A 20906-nucleotide genomic window follows, 5' to 3' on the forward strand; every position below is an offset into this window, starting at 1 on the left:
TCTGCGCGGTCGTCCGCAGCCCACGGCCCGCTGCCCGCCCGGCCCTCCTCTCCTCTGCCTCCCGCGCCAGGGGCTGGCCGAGCGGACGCAGCCGTCCGGAGGAAGCCCGGAGAACTCGGGCTGGGCGGCTCGAGGCTCTCGGAAGAGGCGGAGAGGACTCCTTTGTCGGCTAGGTGCATGGAGGGCGCAGTTTCTACTCTAACGCTGTCGTTTGAGGGAACAAGCAGCGTGAACCGTGCATGTCGGGACTGCGGTGCAGTGTTTTTCCGGATGCAGGCCTGCGCCTGAGGAATGGTTAGGCGGAATAGTCAGTCGCAGCCGACAGCGGCTGAGGGGGCCGCGAGCCCGCGCCCAGCGCCGGGGACCCCGGCGACGGCGCCAGTGCCTGCGGCAGTCTGAGGAGGAGCCTTGAGGCACCCGCCAGCACCTCTTGTTTGGAATCGAAGGGTTGTTTACCTGGCAAAGAAGAATTCTCTCCTCAACTGTGTGAGAACTGGCGTTGGCTTCTACACCAAATCACCAGAGTTCTGGCACTGAGCGCGCTCGAGGCGATTCTTGCCCCGCCCTGTACGGAGCAATCGCAGCACTCCATCTGGCCACTCTCGGGAATACTGTGGTTTGGGTTTTTAAAATGAAAAATCAAAACCAGGGTGTTCAAAGATGCCAAGAGAGAGAAAATGAAGCCTTTTTCCCCCACAGATGAAAAATTCTTAGGAGAAAGTGCTGATGTGTTTCCCTCCAAATTGAACAGATCTAGTTTTTTTTTCAATGAAAACTTAGAAGAGCAAAACAAAAGCTGCGTCCTAGTCCTAGTTCCTCGCCTTCCTTGAATTTTAGAAATTATGCACCAAGTATTAGTATCTAATTTTCATGTCATAATTTTAAATGGTTACAAAGGGTGTCATTTGTGGCATTCTGTTAATAGCATTTTAAAGTATTACATCCTTTTTTAAAATGCATCAATGTAATCCACATACAATAGCGATTTAATACCTATTCTCTAACTAAAAATATTATGAGCTCTTTAAAAATCAGACATAAATTCTTTTCTCCGTTAACGCAATCCCATTCCACTTACCTCGAAGAATTAATATCCTAATGAAATCTGTTTTTATGCTTAAAAGTCTTGTGTTCACATTATCTTTTTTACAAGAGACCCATACAAATAATAGTCGTCATTTCTGATTCTATATTTGTAAACTCACCTACTTGCTACAATTTATGTGTAACCCCAAAATAAATACTTCCGGGACATCCTCAGTCACGTACTGACAAGTATGGAGCAGAACACTTGAATCACTGCACATTCCCAGCTGGGTGTGAACAAAGCCCTTCTCTGCTTTTTTGTTTCATTTCTCAAACTAAACAAATGTCCTCTCAGTCTTTTTAGTGCCATGGGTTTTTTGTACTTTTACTTGATAAGTTTTCTGTTTTAAATGGCCTCCAAATGTAGTACTGAAATGCTGTCTAGTGTTCCTATGCACAAGAAAGTTGTGATGTGTCTTACAGAAAAGAATTCGTGTGTTAGACAAGCTTCATTCAGGCTCGGGTTACACTGCTGAAGGCCACGAGTTCGTTAATGAGTCCACAATACGATACATCCAGAAAAAGGAAGAGGAGATCTGCCGGTCTGTGCACGAGGCCACTCCAGAAGGTGCTAAAGAACATCTGTAGTGTGATGAAGCCATGGAAAAAATGGAAAAGCACCTAAATATGTGGATCCGTGAGATGATGGCCAATAACAAAAGCACAGTGGACCACACTGTGGTGAGACTGAAAGCCAAAGAAATTTACAGTCATGTAACCCAGGGTCAAGAGCATGTTAAACCCTTCTCAGCCAGTGCAGGCTGGCTTGCATGTTTCAAAAGATGACACAGCATGAAAAACTTTTAAGCTTTCAGTAGAAGATGGCTCTACTGAAGGACAGAAGAATTTTTAAAATACCTGTTAAGTGCTATACATGAAAAGGGTTATGTTGAAGAGCAGTTTTTCGATGCTGATGAAACAAGTTTGTTTTACAAGAACATCAGCAGACAAGTTTACATAGTGCGGGTGGCTTTCAAAGCCCCTGGCTTGAAACATTCAAAGACCTTGTAACCTTACTCTTGTGCGCCAGTGCCAAGGGTGACTTTAAGTGCAAGCCCCTAATGGTGTGCAGAACCCAAAACTCCCACACACTTAAAGGAAAAATCCTCAGCCGTGTGCCAGTTCACTGGAGGTGGAACAAACAAGCACGGATGGTGTCTTGAGATATTCTGGGATTGGTTCCACAACTGCTTCATTCCAGAAGTTGAACTCTATCTCCAGGGCAAAAACCTTGCCCTCAGGCTTTTGTTAGTTCTGGATAATGCTCCAGCTCATTGCCATGAAGGACTTGAAAACGCCCAGCCCAAATACATGCCCGCAAATGCTACATCTCTCAGCCAGCCTCTCACTCAGGGCATCATAAAAGCTTTCAGGGCACATTACATGACAGCATTCTACAGTAGAGCTTGCGAAAGTCTCGATGCCACTGAGGAAGCCACTAGAACGACTACTGCAAGTCAGTCATGATCGGAAACACTACTGAAATGTTGGCACAGCCTGGGATAGCATCAGACAGGCTCTGATCGATAACTGCTGGGAAAATGTTTGGCCAGACTGTATGAAACATTTCAAAGGGTTTGAAGGTGTTACAGAGAACATAAAGAACAGTGTCAAGAATGTAATGTGTATTGCACAGCAGATAAGCAGAGAAGGTTTCAACAGCATGACAGAAGATGTGGAAGAAATGCTGGCAGAGAAGGCAGTGGAGCCAACCAAGGACCCAGATGAGATGGTGAAAGCAGGCACTGTTGATCAGGGACGAAAGCCAGACAGTGATGACGGCTCAAGGCTCCAAAAACTGTCCCTCTGCAGCCAAAATATCTGAATGGAATTCTGCCTTAGAAAAAGTTTTTAGTGATACGGAAGAATGTGACCCTTTGCTTGAACAAAGCCTCACGTGTAAGCGCCTCACCTCCACCGCATTTGTCCCTTATTCTGAGACTCTTACAGATCTGAGGTGAAAAGCCAGGCAGACTAGGCTGAAGCAGTTTTTCTAGCCAGGGTGAGCAGCAAAAGTCCTACCCTAGGACTGCTGGGTGACAGTATGTCACCCTCACAAACATCTTCCTCTGTGCAGAACAAGCTCCACCAGTGTCTCCTTTGGTCTTCATCAGGCTTGATGAGGGGGCTGTGGAAGGTCAGACCACTGACACATCCTGCAGTCCATGCACAGCAAGATGTCAACTACCGTCATATATAACTTTAGGTGCATACTCTGCTTCATCCTTTTGTCAGGACTTTATTTGCATTCCTGTAATATACAGTGTGTGTTCACAGTACTGCATTTACTGTTTATGAACACATTTTGTGCGTGTACTGTCTGTGTACAACTGAGTGAAAAGTAAGCTAATATAGTCATGGTAGAGTATATTATGTAATGCTGTAACTGAAATAATGTTTAAGTATGAAGGTAGATTGTATATAACTGTCCATCACAAAAATATATTCAATTAGCTGTCTCCAAACAACTATCCATAAAACAAAGTCATGTATTCTGTCCAGACTCTTATAGGAGCCTGCTTTTATTTCCCTTAGGAGTCATGTGGCCATGGACAAGTCAATATTTGAGCTAACTTTACAGACCATAATTACCACAAATAATGAGAATCTACATGTAAGATTATTAAGCCATGAGAACCTATTCGTTAGGATCTGACTTAACAGAGCTGTCGTGGGTACACAAGTGACAGAAACTATAAATGTACTACAGTTTTTGATAAATATAAAAGGTAAAATCTTATTTGCAAATGTACACCTTGATGAGAAAAATGGGACTTTAAAAAAATGGGTTCATGGGGCTGGGGATTTAGCTTAGTGGCACAGCACCTGCCTGGCAAGCGCAAGGTCGTGAGTTCAATTCCCGGTACCAGAAAAAAAAAAAAAAAAAATTGGTTTATTTACTGTGGGTGATCATCGCTCTTGCCAAAATGAACCATGGCCCAGCCTCAGTTGTCTCTCTGGGGTTTCTTTATGCACATGCCAAGAAACCATGTTCATAAAGGTAAGCACATGGATGCGGGAGGAGTTTGTGGTGTAACTTTATTCTCCGAAGTCGTCTCAGCTAGGGCGGGGTGTAGCTCAGCAGGGAGCAGATGCTGAGCGTGTGCAAGGCACTGGTTTGAGGGCCAGCGCCTCAGAATAACTAAGAATTCTGAAGCCTCCCGAGTCACACAACCACCGTCTAGACAGGGCCCATCACAGGTTGCAGACTGCGCCATCCGTTGACAACTCGATCAGAGTCTCTGTTGGTTTCTGTGCAAGCCAAGTTCAAACCCCAGAGCTGCAAATTCCCCATCACTGGGATCACTGACTTCTCAACACCCTGGATGGTTTCAGCCACCCCATTTACGTACATGGCCGTCGGGGATGTCCTGTGGCAGTGCTCCGAAGCAGCGCCACACACAGGTGCACGGGGTAGCTTCTGTGTGAGGGAAAAGGGCCACTGTGAAAGGGGAGGTGGGCGGCCCAGCCCTCTGAGTACCCCATCACAGGCACAGGCCCCTCCTCGCTCATCAGCTTGGGTGAGGAAGCATCTAAGTCGGGGGTCTGGAAACAGATTCCCTTGAAACTTGCCCGTGACTGCTGACCTCGGAGGCTTCCTGTCCACCCCCAGAGTGCAGGCAGTGAGCTCCTTCAGAGAACATACCTGCTCAGAAAACTGCAATAGTAGAATGAAAAGCTCATAATACGTGAATGAGCAGAGCGTGGCTGTGTAACATACCTGACGGGCCACCTAGGTTAAGTCCCTGACCCTTATCCAATTTAAGACTAACAGCCTTTCTCACTGCGTTGTTGGGAAGAGCAAAGGGGTCGTATGTTTGGTGACACGTATTAGGCCTGGACTCCACGACCGATCTTGCAGCTCCGAGACCGGGTCCATGCGCTCCGCATGGCAGGCATAGCCACCTGAAGCCTTTCTGTCTGGGGCCTGGAAAGGAGAGACAAACGGAACTGCATGTTCAGAGGTGTGACGGTGAGGCCGGCACAATGGTGCACACTGTCCTAGCTAAGGTGGGAGGATCCCTTGAGCTCCTGAGATCAAGACCAGCCTGGCACCAAAGCAAGACCCTGTCTCAGAAATAAAAGGGGGGAGGTGACATTCTAGAAGTCCATGGCAGTCTCAAGGGTGGTACATAATCAGGGGCAACTGAGGTTGTGGATGACGTCACAGTGTGCAGTGAAAACATCTGGAATGCTATGGTACAGAACCAAACAGGCAAAAGCCCCTGAGTGCCTCCCCAGAGAAGTCCAGGCATGGCCAGTGAGCACTGGGAGAAGTGTTCCACGTCATCAGCAAGTCAAAGCTACAGCCAGCGTGCCAGTGCTGCTGGCAAGGCTGAGGCAGTGAGGCGGGAGAGGGTGCAAGGTCACTCGGGAGCCGGCAGTCTCCTACGAAGTTAGACTACTTCTGCCCTAGCCCAGGACTACTCAGCTGAGAGACGACAGCCGACATCGCAGAGAGCCGTGCGTGAGCATGCTGGTGGCCGCTTCCCTCGCAACAGGCAAAGCCTGCACAGCTCAGAGGCAGGGCCCTCGTGCCCCTCCAGAAGGATCCGAAAGACCATCCACGCTGCCCAGGCCACTTCCCGAGCCGTTGGCCCAGATTTCCTACCCCAGTAAAAACTCCAGGCTTTTCCATCAAAGGCCTATTAAATGAAGGCATAGGCAGTCTCAAAACCGTTAGGATTGTCTTTACAAGTCGGGCTTTTGGGCTTTGTATCTAATAAAAGGTGTCTAGAGTAAGCAATCACAGCGATCTGAAGTCAGACTCCAGGCTGTCCGGTTGCGCCTCTGCACTTCAGCTGCTCTGGGCCGGGCACCGTCAGCTCCCCCAGTCACCACTCTGTGCCAGTGGAGGCCTGAGCAGCCCCAGGGAGTGCTGAGGGTCTGAGGACAACTGCCTGGGAAGGGCACCAGGACTGTACTCAGCAGCAGTGCATACTTATGTGCTGCGACAGCACATTCTGTGCTTCCCACTGGAGAATGAGTTACACTCCAACCAGCACACAGGTGCCCAATCTTTGCCACCTGCAGCCGAGGCACCTGGCTGGAGAACATCCAGGGCCCCCTGAGCTCCTGTGGGAAGACCCCACCCCAGGTCAGGCCCATTCTGGCTCACCATCGCTCCCTGGTGGCTCCCACTGGCACTGCACGTTGAGCAGTCATAACCAGCCTGAAGCCACATAACCAGCCCACCTGGGTCACTGAAGTCCCTCATAGCATAAGCGCAGCCCCTGAGGGAGTGCGGCTCTTTCACTTGCAGAGATGACATGAGTGGCCAGCAGTTAAAGAGTGTGCACTTCCCCAACCCGCTCTGTGCCCAGGAGCTGCCCCCAAAGCCTGCTCACTAGGGGGTCCTGCTCGCACAGACCCCACCACCTGGTGTCCAGCTGTGCAGTCAGGAACATCACACCACAGCTCTGGATCAGCCCCTGGCAAAGATTCACACCACAGACATCAGGCCTGCCAAGCAGGTGCCGCCTTGGACAGCCGCGGTGACACAGGTCCCAGCCTCCGCTGGCCATGGCTCCCTCCCAGCCCCTGCCCAGGAGGGTGAAGGCCTGGCAGGTAGCCACGCCTCTGCCACCTTAGTCTCCTCATTAGCCGCTCCAGTCCCTCTGCTCATCAAGCCAGCTCTCTCCTGCTGACACCTAACCTGGAGCACTTCTGGCAGCAGCTGAAGAGAACACAGTGTAAGAGCCAGAGGTGCGAGGCAATGTGGAGGGCAGACAGTGACCCATAGTGTGCCCATGAAGCAAGCCACCCACACCCAGCACCGGAGAGAGCAGGCAGCACCAAGTCTGTCACCCCGGGAGAGTGGTGCTGTCACATGAGCATCTACAAGGATACCCAGAGCTGTCATCGGGGGCACCCCAGGGGGACAGAAGAGACCCGGGGACGGGACAGGAAGTTGTGCTGCTCACTGTCCACTTAATGTTTGTCCTGCTGGGTTTTGGATTTGCTTTGGTCCCATTCCTTTGTATCCCCGTTTGTAACTTTTGGCATGAAAATGTCTATTTTGTGCCACTGAATGTGGGAAGTGCTTCATTTTCTTTTCCTTTGTGCAGGGGCTCACAGCTAAGAGTTTGCTTTACATCTCAAAGGACACGTGGGACTTGGACTTTTCAGCAATGCTGAAACTATTAGGACTTTGGCAACTCTCAGAGATGGACTAAGTGCCTTTTGCATAAAAGGATGTGCATAAGTCTTTGAGGAGACGTACAAATGTTATGGTTTGTATCTAGATGTCCCCCAAAAGCTTCATGTGGTCATAGGTGGGTGTTTTTCAGAGGTGGCTGAATCTAGAGTGTGTAATGCTGGGATTAAAGGAGTATGATTAGTAAATCATTCCACTGATTGGTTTGGCATAGTTCTGGCTAGGGTTAACGGAGTGAGTACTACATCCAACAGGGCGGGGAGCCTGCATACAATATAAGGGACAGGAAGAGTCTTGATTCTCTCTTTCACTGCTTTTGCTGACTTCCACCACCATGAACTGATGCCCCTCTGCCACCCTGCCTTGGAGCCAGCCAAGTATGGACTGAAGCCTCCACAAATTGTGAGCCAAATAAACCTGTCTGCCTTTAACTTTGGGTGTTGGGCATTTTGTCTGAGCAACAAGAAAAGTAACTAAGACAGCTATTAGGAACTGTGCTGCTATAAATACAAGTGTGCATGGATCACTGCAGTATGATGTCTTTAGCTCTTTCAGGAAAACAGCTAAGAGTGAAATAACTGGACCAAATGGAATTTCTGGTTTTAGTTTTTTGAGGAATTTCTACACTGATTGTACTAATGTACACTCCCACCTACAACAGGGAGGTTTCCTTCCCAGAGTTGGCTTTTCCTGCATTCTCTGTTCAGTGAAGTACTAAGTTAAGGGCCAGGGATATGGCTCAGTGGCACAAGCACCTGCCTAGCAAATGCAAGGTCCTGAGTTCAATTCCCAGTACCAAAAAAAAAAAGTACTAAGTTAGGGGCCTGTGTCTATGGGAAGTCCCACTGGCACTCATTAAGTACCACGAGTTACCGGGGTCTCCACACTGGTGCTGTAGCCTGGGGGAGTGGAATAAGACAGGACAGGGGCATGGCCTGCGCAGAGGGTCGAAGGTGACTCCGGCATCATGTGAGCATCAGCACGGACTCACACAAAAAACAGCGACCCTGTCACCAGAAGACAAATTCTAGCCAGGTGTAGTGGCACACACCTGTAATCCCAGCACTCAGGAAGCTGAAGTAAGAGGATCGCCACAAGTTCAAGGCCAGCCTGGATTACACAGCAAGACTCTGTCTCAGAAGGGGCGGCGGGGGGAATCCTGTGGGAGCATCGTCAGTGATCAAAAACAGCAACTGCAGCACGTGGCTGTTACTGATCCTGTATGAAAATCAATAGTTAAGACAGGAGCTCTCCTGAAACTCTATCTTTGGAAATACAATCACTAGGCCAAGTGAGACAGAAATGAAGACGCTCTTGGTTTTGCCTACAACTTCCTGGCACGAGAGACAGATGCGCCTGCCTCGGCCCTCCCATAGGACTTGGAGGCAGGCCGGCTCGGCTTTACCTGGGAGCACACCGGGCGGGCGGGGGCGCTGGCTCAGGGAGTGCCGCTGAGGAGCTCCGGTTACAGCTCCTGCCCTGTCACCAGGGAGCATCGCTGGTGCCCTGCCAGCCTGCCGCTCCCTCAGGTCCCGCTCCTGTCAGGTGCCTGGTCCTGCGTCTGAGGCGCATGTTCACTGCGGCTGCGTTACATTAGCTCCTGTTTCACGAGGGCTGCTGTGATGCTGACCAAGACAGAGACGCAGAGGGATGGGGAGACAGAGGAGAGACAGAGAGATGCAGGGACAGAGACGGGGAGGAAGAGAACGGAAGGGATCCGCCCGACTCAAGCCCTCCACCTGCGGTCCTAGGACTGGGACCAGGACTGGGTCCTAGGACTGGGTCTTCCCACCAGCGCAGCAAACACTGACTCTCCCGGAGTGGCACCGGCCGGGCATTGGGCAGCACACCGGCCTCCACTCCCTGGCCTCCCCCACATGCGCCCCCATCCCCCAGTACCTGGCTGCTCCTGGGCAGCCTGTCCACTGTACTTTCCAAACACGCCCCAGCCACACCACTACCCTTTGAGCCCTGGAAAACACCAGAGCTTTCCTCAAAGCAGCCTGCCGGCCCTGTGCACCTCGCCACCCCTCCACACCCCCTCAGCCACCGGCCTCTCCCGGGCCCCTGGCTAACACACACCCACTCTATCACGGCCACCCAGCGTCCCCTCCGAACAACGCTGCCCACTGCCAGGGGTCGGTGCTTCTCTGCTCACGGCCTGAAATCCACTTCTCTCCTGCAGGGCACGCACAGATTGTCTTCCTCCTGCAATTCAATCAGGTCATTTACTTAATGTTGGTCTCCTCCTGCAGATACTGCACTAGGCTATTTCTGCAAATCATCAAATCTGCAGGACCTCACACAATGCTTGGAATGCAGCAGACACCCAACCAAGATTTGATGAGAAAATAAATGAGTAGATAAACAGACAAGCTCTCCGGCTATAAATCCCTTCTTCCATAAAACGTAAAGATCGTATTTACTCTTGTGTATTAAAACCCTATACACAATTTTCTTTTTGTCTTTTTTGAGACAGGTTCTTGCTATGCAGTTCAGGCTGCCTTGATCTCACTTTGTAGGCCAGGCTGGTCTGAACTTGCAATGATCCTCCTGCCTCAGCTTCCCAAGTACTGGGATCACAAGTGTGTGCCACCATGCCCAGCGCCATACACAATTTCTAAGCTTATGATTTGGCTGTAAAGTAGGAGACGGCTGGCCAAAGGAGTGAAAGGTCCATTACACCAACAAAAATGTGATCACGACAGGGCACAGCTTGCCACATGCCAGGTCTTGAGGTTCCATGGACACAGCGAACTGGTGCCCTCTAACGGGGGCGGGGGGGGGAGCCTGGTGACTGTCCACTGCATGAAATCTCACAGGGCCAGACAGTGACTATCCACGACCTGTTCAGTGTGGTCACTTCCTCCTGTCCCCAGGACCCAAGCAAGCACTGGCCTGCTGTCACTATGATCACCTTGCACTTTCAAGAGGTATATGAGGTGCAATCCAAAAATACAGTAAATGTCCAACTTTTTAAAAATTTGTTAAAGTAAAACGCACATTCCCATAAATCCTCTTAAGATCCCCTTGACTTCAAACACACTCCTCCCATCATCCTCGCCACTTCCTGCAGCAGCTCTGGAGTCCTCTTTCCTGAGGGTCTTTAGCTACGCTGTCCTGGCTGCCCTAATGTCCTGAATGGATTCAAAATGTTTTGCTTTCATGGTCATTTTGACTTTGGGGAGGAGCCAGAAGTCACTCGGTGCCAGCTCTGGTGACTAAGGTGGATGAGGACACAGTGTCATGTTTTTATGAGCTGCCTTTCTGTTGGATGGTGCTCGGCAGCTGCCTGAGGACGCCCATGAAAGAGGACTTCCAGAGCTGTTTCAGAAAGCCAAAGAATAATGGGATACATGTGTTCAAAGCAAAGGGGAACATCTGAGAGGGACTCATGGTGATGCAGCTTTCGTTATAACACTTTTTCTTAATTTAACATTCACTGCATTTCCCAGTGCCCTTGGCCACGGATGGACTCACACAGGAGGCACTTGTCTGGTCTATCACCTGTCACTGGGTGTCACGTGGAGACTCACCGTGTTCCGCAGTACGCTTTCTATTGCTGAGCATGCCCCATTCATGGGTTCTTCCACTCACCAGCTGAGAGGCATCTGCCTGTCGCCACCCTGCGCTATTAACAACAAAGCTGCTGGAGCCTGTGTGCAGGCCTTGGCCCGGACATGCCACCCTCACTGTCTTGGGCAGACACCTAGGGAGGGCTGACACATTTGCTAGACACACGCTTGTATTTTAAGAAGCTGACAGTCTCTTTGGGAGACACTCCCATTGCACATTCCCACCACAGTGTCCCGTCCCTTCACACTCAGCCAGTGCTCGGTGTGACCACCCCTTCGAGGATGAGCGGCCCTCGCAGGGAGGAGGTGACGTCTCGCCGGGGCTTGAGCTGACATTTCCCCAACGACCGATGGCGCCAGTTTCTTCTTCTGTCTTACTTCCACTGTCCATCTTTGGGGAAGGGTCTGCTCAGACTCCTTTCTAATTTTGTAATTAGGTTCTTTTCTTGTCAGCGAAGCTTGGGAGTTCTTTATGAATTCTGGATACAAATCCTTAGAGATCTTAGTAATTTGCAAGTGTTTCTTCCTGACCTGTGTATTTGCTTGTCATTCTTTTAAAAATGTCTTTCGAAAAGCAAAGCTTTTGTTGTTGTTTGTTTTTATGTACCCCTGGCTGGCCTTGAACTCACATTGATCCTCCTGCCTCAGCCTCCCTATCCTGGAATTACAGAAACGCACCACCATGCCTGACTCAGAACTTTTTCATTTTGATTAAGTCCAATTTATTAACTCTTTCATTTATAGATCGTGGTTTGAGTGTCCTCCCTAAGAAATCCTGCCTGGCCCAAGCTCAAGGTGTTTTATCCTATTTTCTTCTAGAAGTTTTACATTGTTAGGCTTCACACTTCACTCTGTGATTCGTTTCTGAATTAACTTCTCTGTTCCGTGCAGGGTGTAGCTAGAAGCACGCTTTCTGAAGTGTGCGTGTCTGTGGCATGGTGAGGGCTGCACACCCTGCGGACGGCACATGTCCAGTTCCGGTCCACACCTGCACTCGCCAGGTCCTGCAGCTCTGTTTCCGTCTTCAGGCAGAGCAGTGCTGCTTTGTTCGGGGAGCTCGCTGAGAAGTCTGGAAAGCACACCCCAGCTCCTTCCTCCCCCTCGACACCGCAGCCGCTGTTCCAGGTCCTCTGCAGCTTCATATAAATTTAGAATCATCTGTCAAGTTCCGTCAAAAAAAAAAAAAAGAAAGAAAAGAAAGAAACCCTCGGCTCTTGGATCGTGGTCACAATTCTGCTGGATCAGCAGCTCAGTGAGGAAGAACAGGCAGCTCGGACGGCGGGACTCTGACGCAGGCGCTGCCTCTGTCTGCGCGTCAGCCCCCACCTCGGGGTCGCTCTGCAGCACCAGTGTTCCACACAGGGCAGGCCTGCCCCAGTCTCGTCAGGTTTATGTATGGCGTTTCTCCCCTCTTGTTTTTCTTTTCCTTTTGCTGGTGCCCAGAATTCCAGCAGATTTCTGCGCCTTGGCCTCGTACACTTCAAACTTGCAGACACACTTATTAGTTCCAGGATGCATTTTGGAATTCCAGCCTCTCTTTCAAGTACACAGTCCTTGCTGTACACATGCAGCTTTACCTCCACCTCCCTTTCCCCAGACACCCAGCACAGGTGGAATGGGGGTCAGGACAGCGGCCCCTGTGGTGGGGAGGGGACTTCCTGCAATGCAGCCCCATCAGCCTTGGTGGAGCATGAATAGTTCTAATGCAGCGCTGTGACACAAATCATACCCAACCAGACCACAGCATGTTAATGTTAATGTGCACCCAGCCAGACTGTAGAGTGTCAGCATATGCCCACATAAAGGAGACAAAGACATGAAAATTGTATAAAGGGTGGAACTAGGCCATGCTCGGCACTTAGCCTTTGGATATGAGTCCGCTGAGTCTGTGCCGGCAGCAATAAAGCCACTTCCTGGAAACAAGACCTCCACGTCCCTCTCTCTAAATGAAAATCCCATAGCATCCTTCACTCCTGGTCCAAGGGCAGCTTCCCACGGTTTGGGTTACAGACTCCCCTTCTGTGGGTTGAAGGTGTTGCCATCTACACCTGGAGCGCTGGGAGGTGTTCTTTAAATCATGAATGGATGCTAGATTTTAGCAAATGTTTTCTGCACACACTGAAATCACCCTATGACTTTTCTAGTTTGTTCCTATCATGGGTCACATCGCATCCTTTTCACATGAGGACCAACCTTGGGGTTCCTGAGATCCATGCCCTTGGATATGCACGGCCCTTCCTGTATCCTGCTGAACTCGAGAGGCTGGGGCGGCTGGAGTGTCACACCATGGCCACGGAGGTCACTGGTCTCCAGTCGGCACATCACTGTTGGCATTGCTCTGGGGAAAAGGTGATCCCACGGACAGGGCTGGGACACCCTCCCTCACTTCCAGTTCTTTAAGAGAGTGTGTGGACTTGACATTATTTTTCCCTGTTTGTTAGAATTTAGCAGGGAAGCCATCTGGCCTGCGATTCTCCTTGTGAGAAATTTCTTTGCCTGCAAATGCAATTTCTGAAACAGGGACAGGGCTATTCAGGCTCTCCGTTTCTTCCGGAGCAAGTCTTGGTAGTTTGCTTTCCAAGGAACCTGCTTGTTTCCTGGAAGCTGCAGGATGTATCAGCATAAGAACCCCAGCTGCTGTCACTTTCCCTCTCTGTAGAGTCTAGGTGACGCCTCAGATGGGTCCTTGTGTACTTTCTCCTTTTTCTTCCGCTCAGTATGGCAGTTGGTTTGTCAATTTGACTGATTCGTCTGAGAAGCAGCTTTTGGCTTTAGTGATTTGCTCCAGGAATTTTCTGCTTGTCCCTTCGGATCCCTGCCACTCTGTACCATGCTTGCTCCTTGTGCAGGTCACCCTGCCCTTATTCGGGTCACTCTGCCCTCATTCTCCCAGCTCTTTCTGGCAGAGGCGCCATTTCAGACCCCAAAGACAGCTGTGTGCAGGTGGACACGGTCCCCCCGAGGGCCGTCCTACAATGAGGAGCGGAGGCCGCAGCCTGGCCGGCGTGGGGAGGTGGCGCCGGGGACTTGGGGACCCTGCAAGTCACCCTGCTCTGTCAGATGCATGGCCGGGGGACCCTCATCCTCCTCCGTGTCCCTAATTCATAAAGTCTGGAAGACACTCAGTCCAGGTCTCCTGTCACTTAAAAATGCACCCTCCGAGGCCCTTTCTGGAAACGTCGCCTTTGACACACGTCTGTCAGGAATTTGAACACATGCTATTTATAGAGCCTGTTTTCTAAAGAAACAGAAATGCATTTGGAAATCCGAACAGTTAAAACCAGAAAGAGCCTGCTTCCACCAGAAGTCTGCTTCCGGCACCCCCGTTTTGTGAGATTCATTATACAATCGCAGATCTTAAATAAGACGAGTTCTTCAGCACCACAGGAAAACGTGGCCTTGAGATCACTCAGAAACACAAGAACAGCCCGGAGGAAGACCGGAAGTCCCAGGGCTCAACCGCTCCTCCGGGAGAGCTGCAGCACAGGTAGTGAGGACAGCTAGGACTCTTCCAAAACTCCTCAATCCTGTCAAATCACTGCATCGTTCTCCCTGAAGTGAATGACGAAGCCATAATCTTGCAGTGAGGGTTCAGAGAGCAATCAGGCTTCTCCAAGAACCTGTGCTCCTGATTACAGAGGGCACTGCAGGTTTCTCCGGAGCTGGGACCACTCGGGTCAGGAAGGTGGAGGGGAAGCTCCTCAGCCTACGAGCTTTGTGTGAGACCGTCAGAGCAGAGCAAGAGGCCACCGCAGCACAGCCACTGTGTGTGGAGTCCACAAGGAGGCCTTCTGCCACCGCTGGAAAACTGGGCAGAGCCAGGCTCCCTGGAGAAACAGCTCAGAATCAACAAACCAGGAGCTGTGGGTTCCCACTTCTGACCAAGCAGCTTCATATAAACTGGAAAGCTCACCAGCTTTTTTGTGCACTTTTCCAGGTTCACACTTTCACTTAGCTGCTTTAGGGAAAAGAAGATTATTATTATCCCATGAAAGAAAGCTACTCCAATTATACAAAGGGTGTTCAAACTGTATTGTGAAAGTTTAACTTCAAAAGCACAGAGTAGTAAGACACATGCATGAGTTCCCCCAGAATCCTCCCCTCCCTCTGAGCGCACTCATCCCACGGTTCTGGCCACTTTCTGCAGCAGCTCTGGAGTCCTCTTTCCTCAGTGTCTCTGTGAGGTATGATCAAAAATATGGTGAATGCTGCTGCAGTGCACAATGCAACAGAAAAGCACCTTGTAAAAACACGACGCGGTGTCCTCACCCACCTTATTCACTGGATCTGGCACCGTGTGGCTTCTGGATCTTCCGAAAGTCAAAATGAGCATGAAAGGGAAATGCATTGAATCCACTCGGGACATCAAGGCAGCCAGGACAGCGCAGCTAAAGACCTCAGGAGAGAGGACTCCAGAGCTGCTGCAAAACACGGCAAGGACGATGGGGTACACATGTTGGAAGTAAGGGGGAGTATTTTGAAGAGGGTTCCTGGCGATAGATCTGCTGCTGTCATAGTTCTTTTCAATGTAAACATTCAATACTTTTGTCGATCGCACCCCCTGATGAAGTTATGCTTGAAGCACCACGCACCGGAGAAAAGGCCACGTGAAACAAGTGGAACACACCAATGTAGTCGCAAGAAGCACAGGAGAGCTGCAAGCAAGGGCAGTGCCTGTCTGTCCGCCTGTCTGCCTATCTGCCTGTCACTCTTCTGCGGCTACAGGGATTCCAGTTCAAAGAGTAAAACTGTCTCAGACTCGCTTCTCTTGCAACACCCTTCAAACTGCCGGGAGAACAAGAAACACAAACATCGCCTCCAGGGACACCAGGGACACCTGTGCCCCGGGCCACCGCGTGAGGTCAGGACCCGCTCACCTTCCCTGCTGCTAGGATTCTCTGCCGTGTTCTCCAGCCGCCTGGCGTGGGCAGAGGCGGCACCAGGAGCTTCAAGGAGCCGGCCTCACACCGCTGCTCCAGCCACCTGATTATCCCCAGGGTCCCCAACCCGTGGCAGGAGACCAATTCCAAGAGACGTCAGGTGAGGGCAGACGTGGGAAGGGACGTGCCCCAGAACAAGAACAGGGCGAGGGAGGGAGGGGCACGGAAACAGAGAGCGAGTGGGAGGCAGGAAGTCGGAGGCAAAGAAACAAGCCTGGGAAAAGGAAAGCAGAGCACTCAGGAATGCAGGAGGAATGACCATAACCCAAGGAGAGGCAAAGGGGAAGTGTGGCTTCAGCGCAGACCAGGGCCGCTCACCTGCTGGCCGCTTCTGCAGGGCCGTGCAGGTGCTGGCCCAGCCAGGGCCCAGGCAGCGGCCCCAGCAGCACTGCAGCCCTCTTCCCTCTGAGAGGAGCGCGCAGGCGGCTCCCCAGAGCTGTGTGAGTGCAACAGGGCCTGGCACACGGCACGCGCTCAGCCCGTACTGTCCCTGCCGAGGATGGCCGAGGCTGCAGAGGAGAACCAGCACCGGGCAGGGGCCGAAGGAGCGATGCGCTTCCCGGACAGGGATGCAGGCCCAGTGCAGCCCCGAGCAGGGCCCGGCCTGCACACACCATGCGCGCATGGGCGGCTGAGGGTGGTCGTGTTGCAGCTGCCACCCACAGCCCGGGGACGCCACACAGCAAGCCGTGAGCCCTCAGTAACAGACAGCAGCTGCCCCCTACTCGCCCTCACTCAGTGTCAGGCTGCAGGGTCCCCCAGGGCCCGGGGGAGGCCCCACAGCCACAGCCCCCAGCCTGGGGTTTGTCCTCCAGGAAGGCAAGGACTGTCCGAGAAGGCAAGGCCCCGCCTGGGGCTGGCACCTGTCACTTCTGCCACCAGGAGTCAAGGCCAGCTGAGACTCAGGGAGCGCCAGGCCCTGGGCAAAGGGTGGGCTGGGGGCTGGGCCGCTTTCATCATCTCTGCTTTCCACCCTGGTGGCCACCCTCCCCGAATCACAGCCCCAGGCCCTCCTGGCACGATCCTGGCAGCACCACTCACTCAGACTACAGTGTGACCGGTGCCCCCAACCACTCACAGTGCACAGCCTACCCAACCCTATGCAAGCGCCCAGCTGGGCGTGACGAGAGCCTGGGCTGGATACTTTGCAAAGACCCTGCTGTCCCCCCGCTGTGGTCAGAGTTCACGCACGTGCAGTTCGCTGCTGTGCAGGTGACGGGGACTCCGCAACGCACCGACCCTGCAGTTTTGTGAACACTGCGCTGCGACCCTCGGGGACGGCCCCACCCGTCCTCTTCGGGGACAACAGCAAACACCGCCCTCCGCAAGGCCGGGAGCTGCCTGGCCCACAGCTCACCGAGTGCAGACGAAGTGGATCCAAACCCGGCAGGAGAGGCAGCCTCCCGACCCGACCCAACCCGGCTGCACAGGCCTGATGCAGGATGGCTCAGAGGCTGCTCCAAAGCCCTTGGGCAGCGTCTCGGGCTGGTCAGGCCCTCCCTGGCCTCTACGAGTGTGACCCCAGCCCCAGCCCCCTGCCCCGCGGCCGAGGGACGAGAACTATGGGTGGCCCGCACAACACTGCCTCTTGGGGTGGGACAGAGGTCGCTAGGACCGCGCGGCCATGAGGGGAGGTGACAGCCACACTTCAGGGCCAGGGTGGTTTTGCTTAGGGTTTTCTGGCTATGGGCCCTGGATACCCAGCAAGGGGCCCCCCACAAGGGGCACCTCGACCCCCCTGGGGCGTGCCGGACAATGCGCCAGGCCTTGTCCTTGGTGATGGACACAGGGTCAAGGTTCAGAGCACCCGGGTTTCTGACCAGGGAGCGGCAACGTCCCCTGCGAGACAAGAGGGACCGCGGCTCTGCCACCAGCCTGCCAACAGCCACTCGTCTGTCACGCCACAGCAGCTGGTCGCCTCGGGAGGAGGAGGTCAGGACCACAGACGCGCTTCCATTTGCAGTCCAGGGCACACGGTGCTGGGCCTGGGGACAGATGGGGCCGGGAGCCCTGTACCTCCGCTGTGTGCTCTGTCCCGCTACAGTGCCCATTCCCAGGGGTCTCTGAGGGGGAAGCGGCATGCGACCCGCTCCCAAGACACCCTGCCATCCTCCTCAACACCCCAGGAGGCTTCAGGCCAGAAGCCTCCCACGCCCCTTCCTTCCCAAGACCCCCAGAGGGCAGGCGCAACCCGCTCGCCCTGACCACACACCTGCCTGGGTGCTGGTGGCAAGCACGGTGGCCTGGGCCGGACTCTCCCTCACCCCCTGCAGCGGGGCGCCCTGCGGGCCTCAGAGTCCTCATCTGAGAGACAGACACCAGGGAGACAGGACTGGAGAAGGAGGGCGTACCAAGCCCGAAACTCCCAACAGACACAACGCAACGCTTACTGAGAGGAGAAGCACTTGTGCTGGGCGCAGTAGCACAGGCCTATAATCTTAGCACGCAGGAGGCTGAGGCAGGAGAATTGCCTCGAATATGAGGCCAGCCTGGGTTACATAGTGAGTTCAAGGCCAGCCTAAACTCAGAGTGAGACCCTGTCTCAAAAAGGAAAGAAGAAGATGAACAAGAAACTGCACTTAAGGCCGGCAGTGCGTGAGGATGGGGGCATCGGGCAGTTCCAGGGCGGCTGCTGTAGACGAACAAGAGCCTAGCCGTGGGACACCATGGTCGGCCTCGCTGCCCTCTCTGAGGCCCCGCCCACCTTTCTAGCCCCAGGGCTCCAAGGCCCTCCTCCCCTCCACACACACACACACACACACACACACACACACACACGGGTGTGCACGGCATGCGTGTGCCCAGGTGTCCATGCCCCCATCAGCACGGTGGCCTTTCCAGGCTGGCTCCTGCGACGCCCTCCAGATGCCCTGGCTCAGGCTGCACGGAAGTCTGCTGTTTCAAGAGCACATGGACACATGCGGGGACACGAGGACACATGCGGACACGAGGACACGAGGGCACACACATGGGGACGCAAGCACATGGGGACACACAAGGATATGAGGACACACGCAACATGGTCCGGTTCTGCTCTTCTCCCACCGCCCAGCTCAGGGCTGAGGTGTCTCCAGGCCGCCCGCCTCACAGGCAAGAGCGCACCACTGTGAAACGCACAGGCCCCAGGCCCCGCTCGGCCGCCCCTGTTCAGCATCCTCGTGGGCTTTAGCAGGTCTCCTTCCAAACAGTCCAGAGACGCACATCGAGTCACTCCTTCACAAGGGATATGTCAGTCAGTCAGTCAGTCAACAAGTCATTATTTTTGTGCGGTTTTTTTGGGACGGGATCTCACTATTAGCTCAGCTTGGCCTGGAACTCAAGCAATCCTCCTGCCTCGGCCTTGTGACCACAGCTGTCAGCGTGGCCTTCCCACCAGCATGTCCTGAGCAGAGCCCTGCCCGACCCCACGCTGCCCTCCCACCCCACAGCCCCGGAGGCCCCGTGGCACCAGTCCCTTCCAACTCCTGCCTGGGCCGAGCCTTCCTCCTCCTCCTCCTACTCCTCCTCCTCCCAGCCCCAGCGCAGGAGTCCTGGGCCCGGCAGAAAGGGGCCAGGAGTCGGCGGGAAGCAGCTCCTCCCCCCGCAACATCAGGCTGTGGATTCTCCGCAAGCCCAGGAAGGTCCAGAACTGCCAGGTCCTGGCTGGGAGCTTCCCCGGTGCTGCCACGCATCAGGGTCCGACCTCTGGGGCACTCCACTCGCTTGGCCCTGCCTCTGGCTGCAGCGCTCTCTCTGGCGCCAGTGGTCTGGAGCCACCTTCTCCTTCCCTCCCCAGAACCTGTGTCTGGGTGACCCCACAGCGCCGGCATCATGCAGCAGCCGAGCCCCTCATGAGTGGACCTGGTCCAAATGCACAGGTCAAGAGCTGACGGCTGAGTTCATCCCTAAAATCCAGCATAGAGATCCTGACCCTCAGCACCTCGGGTGCGACCTTATTTGGAAAGGAGGTCACTGCAGATGTAATTAGTTAGGACAGTGGGGGGCTGGCCCAATAGCGAGGCTGCCCCCATCAAGTGGGGCTGCGGCACAGCACGCGGACCTCAGGACAGCAGCACAGAAGACTGTGGGCCCCAGTACCTTTGGGGTATCTCAACCTCAGACTTCTGGCCTCCAGGCCACAGGACAAATGCGCATGCCAGGACCCCAAGCAAGGCCTGGGGCAGCCCCCGACCTTCACTAACCTCAGCACCTCGGATCCAGGTCTCCCACAGGCAGGGCAGGGGACCCCGTGAGCTCTTCCGCTTTCTCCTCCTGGGGCACAAACAGAACCCAGATCTGAGTTTTCAGGCTAAGTAAAATTAAAACCGCAGTTTGCGTTAACCTGCAGGAGTTTCCGGCCTCTGGTTCTCACCTCCTTTGACTCCAAGACCTGGGGTGTCTGCAGCGGGAACGTGGCACTGCCGGGCCCCGGACAGCGTGGCCTTGGTGCTGAGACTTGGGGAAGTCACAGCCGGACTCTCCTGACCCCAGCTCCCCCTCCTCTCAGCAGGACACTCGTGAAAGTCATGGAAGGCACCTCTTCCTGAGGGCCCACGCCCAGGAGGGCTCCCATGTGCCCCTCTGCCCGCTGTCCAACCGCCCACCCTGCTGGAAACACACAGGAACTTCACCAAGGGAGACCCACACCAAGGACACCCAGAGCCCCATGCATGTCCCCTGTCTGCTCTGAAAACCAAGGAGCCCACAGTCATGGAGAAACTCCCAGGCCGTTTGCCTAAGGGCGCATGCAGAGCACCCCCTGCTGTCACCCCAGTCTCGTGGCAGACGTGAGGCTGTGGACTGCAGCTGTGAAGCCGCACACTGCTCACACGGCCACCGCTGCCAGGGCGCCCACGTGGCACCTGGGTCAAGCAAAGATCCTTGCAGCCCGCACAGATGTTTGGTTCAGTTTCCAAGTGTCCCTTGTAAGGAAAAGGGGCCTCAGAGTCGCAGGCCCTCACGGAAGTCAGAGCAGACCCACATGCGTGCTCTGTAGCGTGTTACCACAGGCAAGCGCTGGCCAGACAAACAGGTGACTTCCAGGGAAACGGGGACTTCTGAGCCCAGGCCTTGAGAAGCAGAGTGGCTAATCTCTGACTCCCAAACCCGGCCTCGCACTCAGGTACAGCACTCGTCTACAGCCTGGTGCTCTGACACTCGGCTTTTGTG

General features: G+C 53.7%; 2 protein-coding genes across 2 annotated transcripts in view; both read right to left on the reverse strand.

The window, feature by feature from the left end:
• Window positions 1–515, reverse strand: part of Arhgef7 (Rho guanine nucleotide exchange factor (GEF) 7) — a gene marked incomplete in the record, with an annotated part of 86405 nt that extends 85890 nt beyond the window's left edge. The window contains 1 exon segment of the mRNA XM_013515723.1: window positions 457–515.
• Window positions 516–4107: 3592 nt separating this feature from the next.
• On the reverse strand, window positions 4108–18961 carry LOC102017529. The gene is made up of 6 exons (XM_013516796.1): window positions 18847–18961; window positions 17971–18017; window positions 13012–17743; window positions 8649–9451; window positions 8295–8402; window positions 4108–5014 (listed from the first exon to the last, which is right to left on the reverse strand). Exons 1-3 carry the CDS (start codon window positions 18959–18961, stop codon window positions 16847–16849), a joined length of 1059 nt encoding a protein of 352 aa, XP_013372250.1. The 3' UTR covers window positions 4108–5014; window positions 8295–8402; window positions 8649–9451; window positions 13012–16846.
• Between the last annotated feature and the right edge of the window lie 1945 nt (window positions 18962–20906).

Source organism: Chinchilla lanigera, unplaced genomic scaffold (genome assembly GCF_000276665.1).
Source record: "Chinchilla lanigera isolate Chin_1 unplaced genomic scaffold, ChiLan1.0 scaffold00003, whole genome shotgun sequence".
NCBI lineage: Eukaryota > Metazoa > Chordata > Mammalia > Rodentia > Chinchillidae > Chinchilla > Chinchilla lanigera.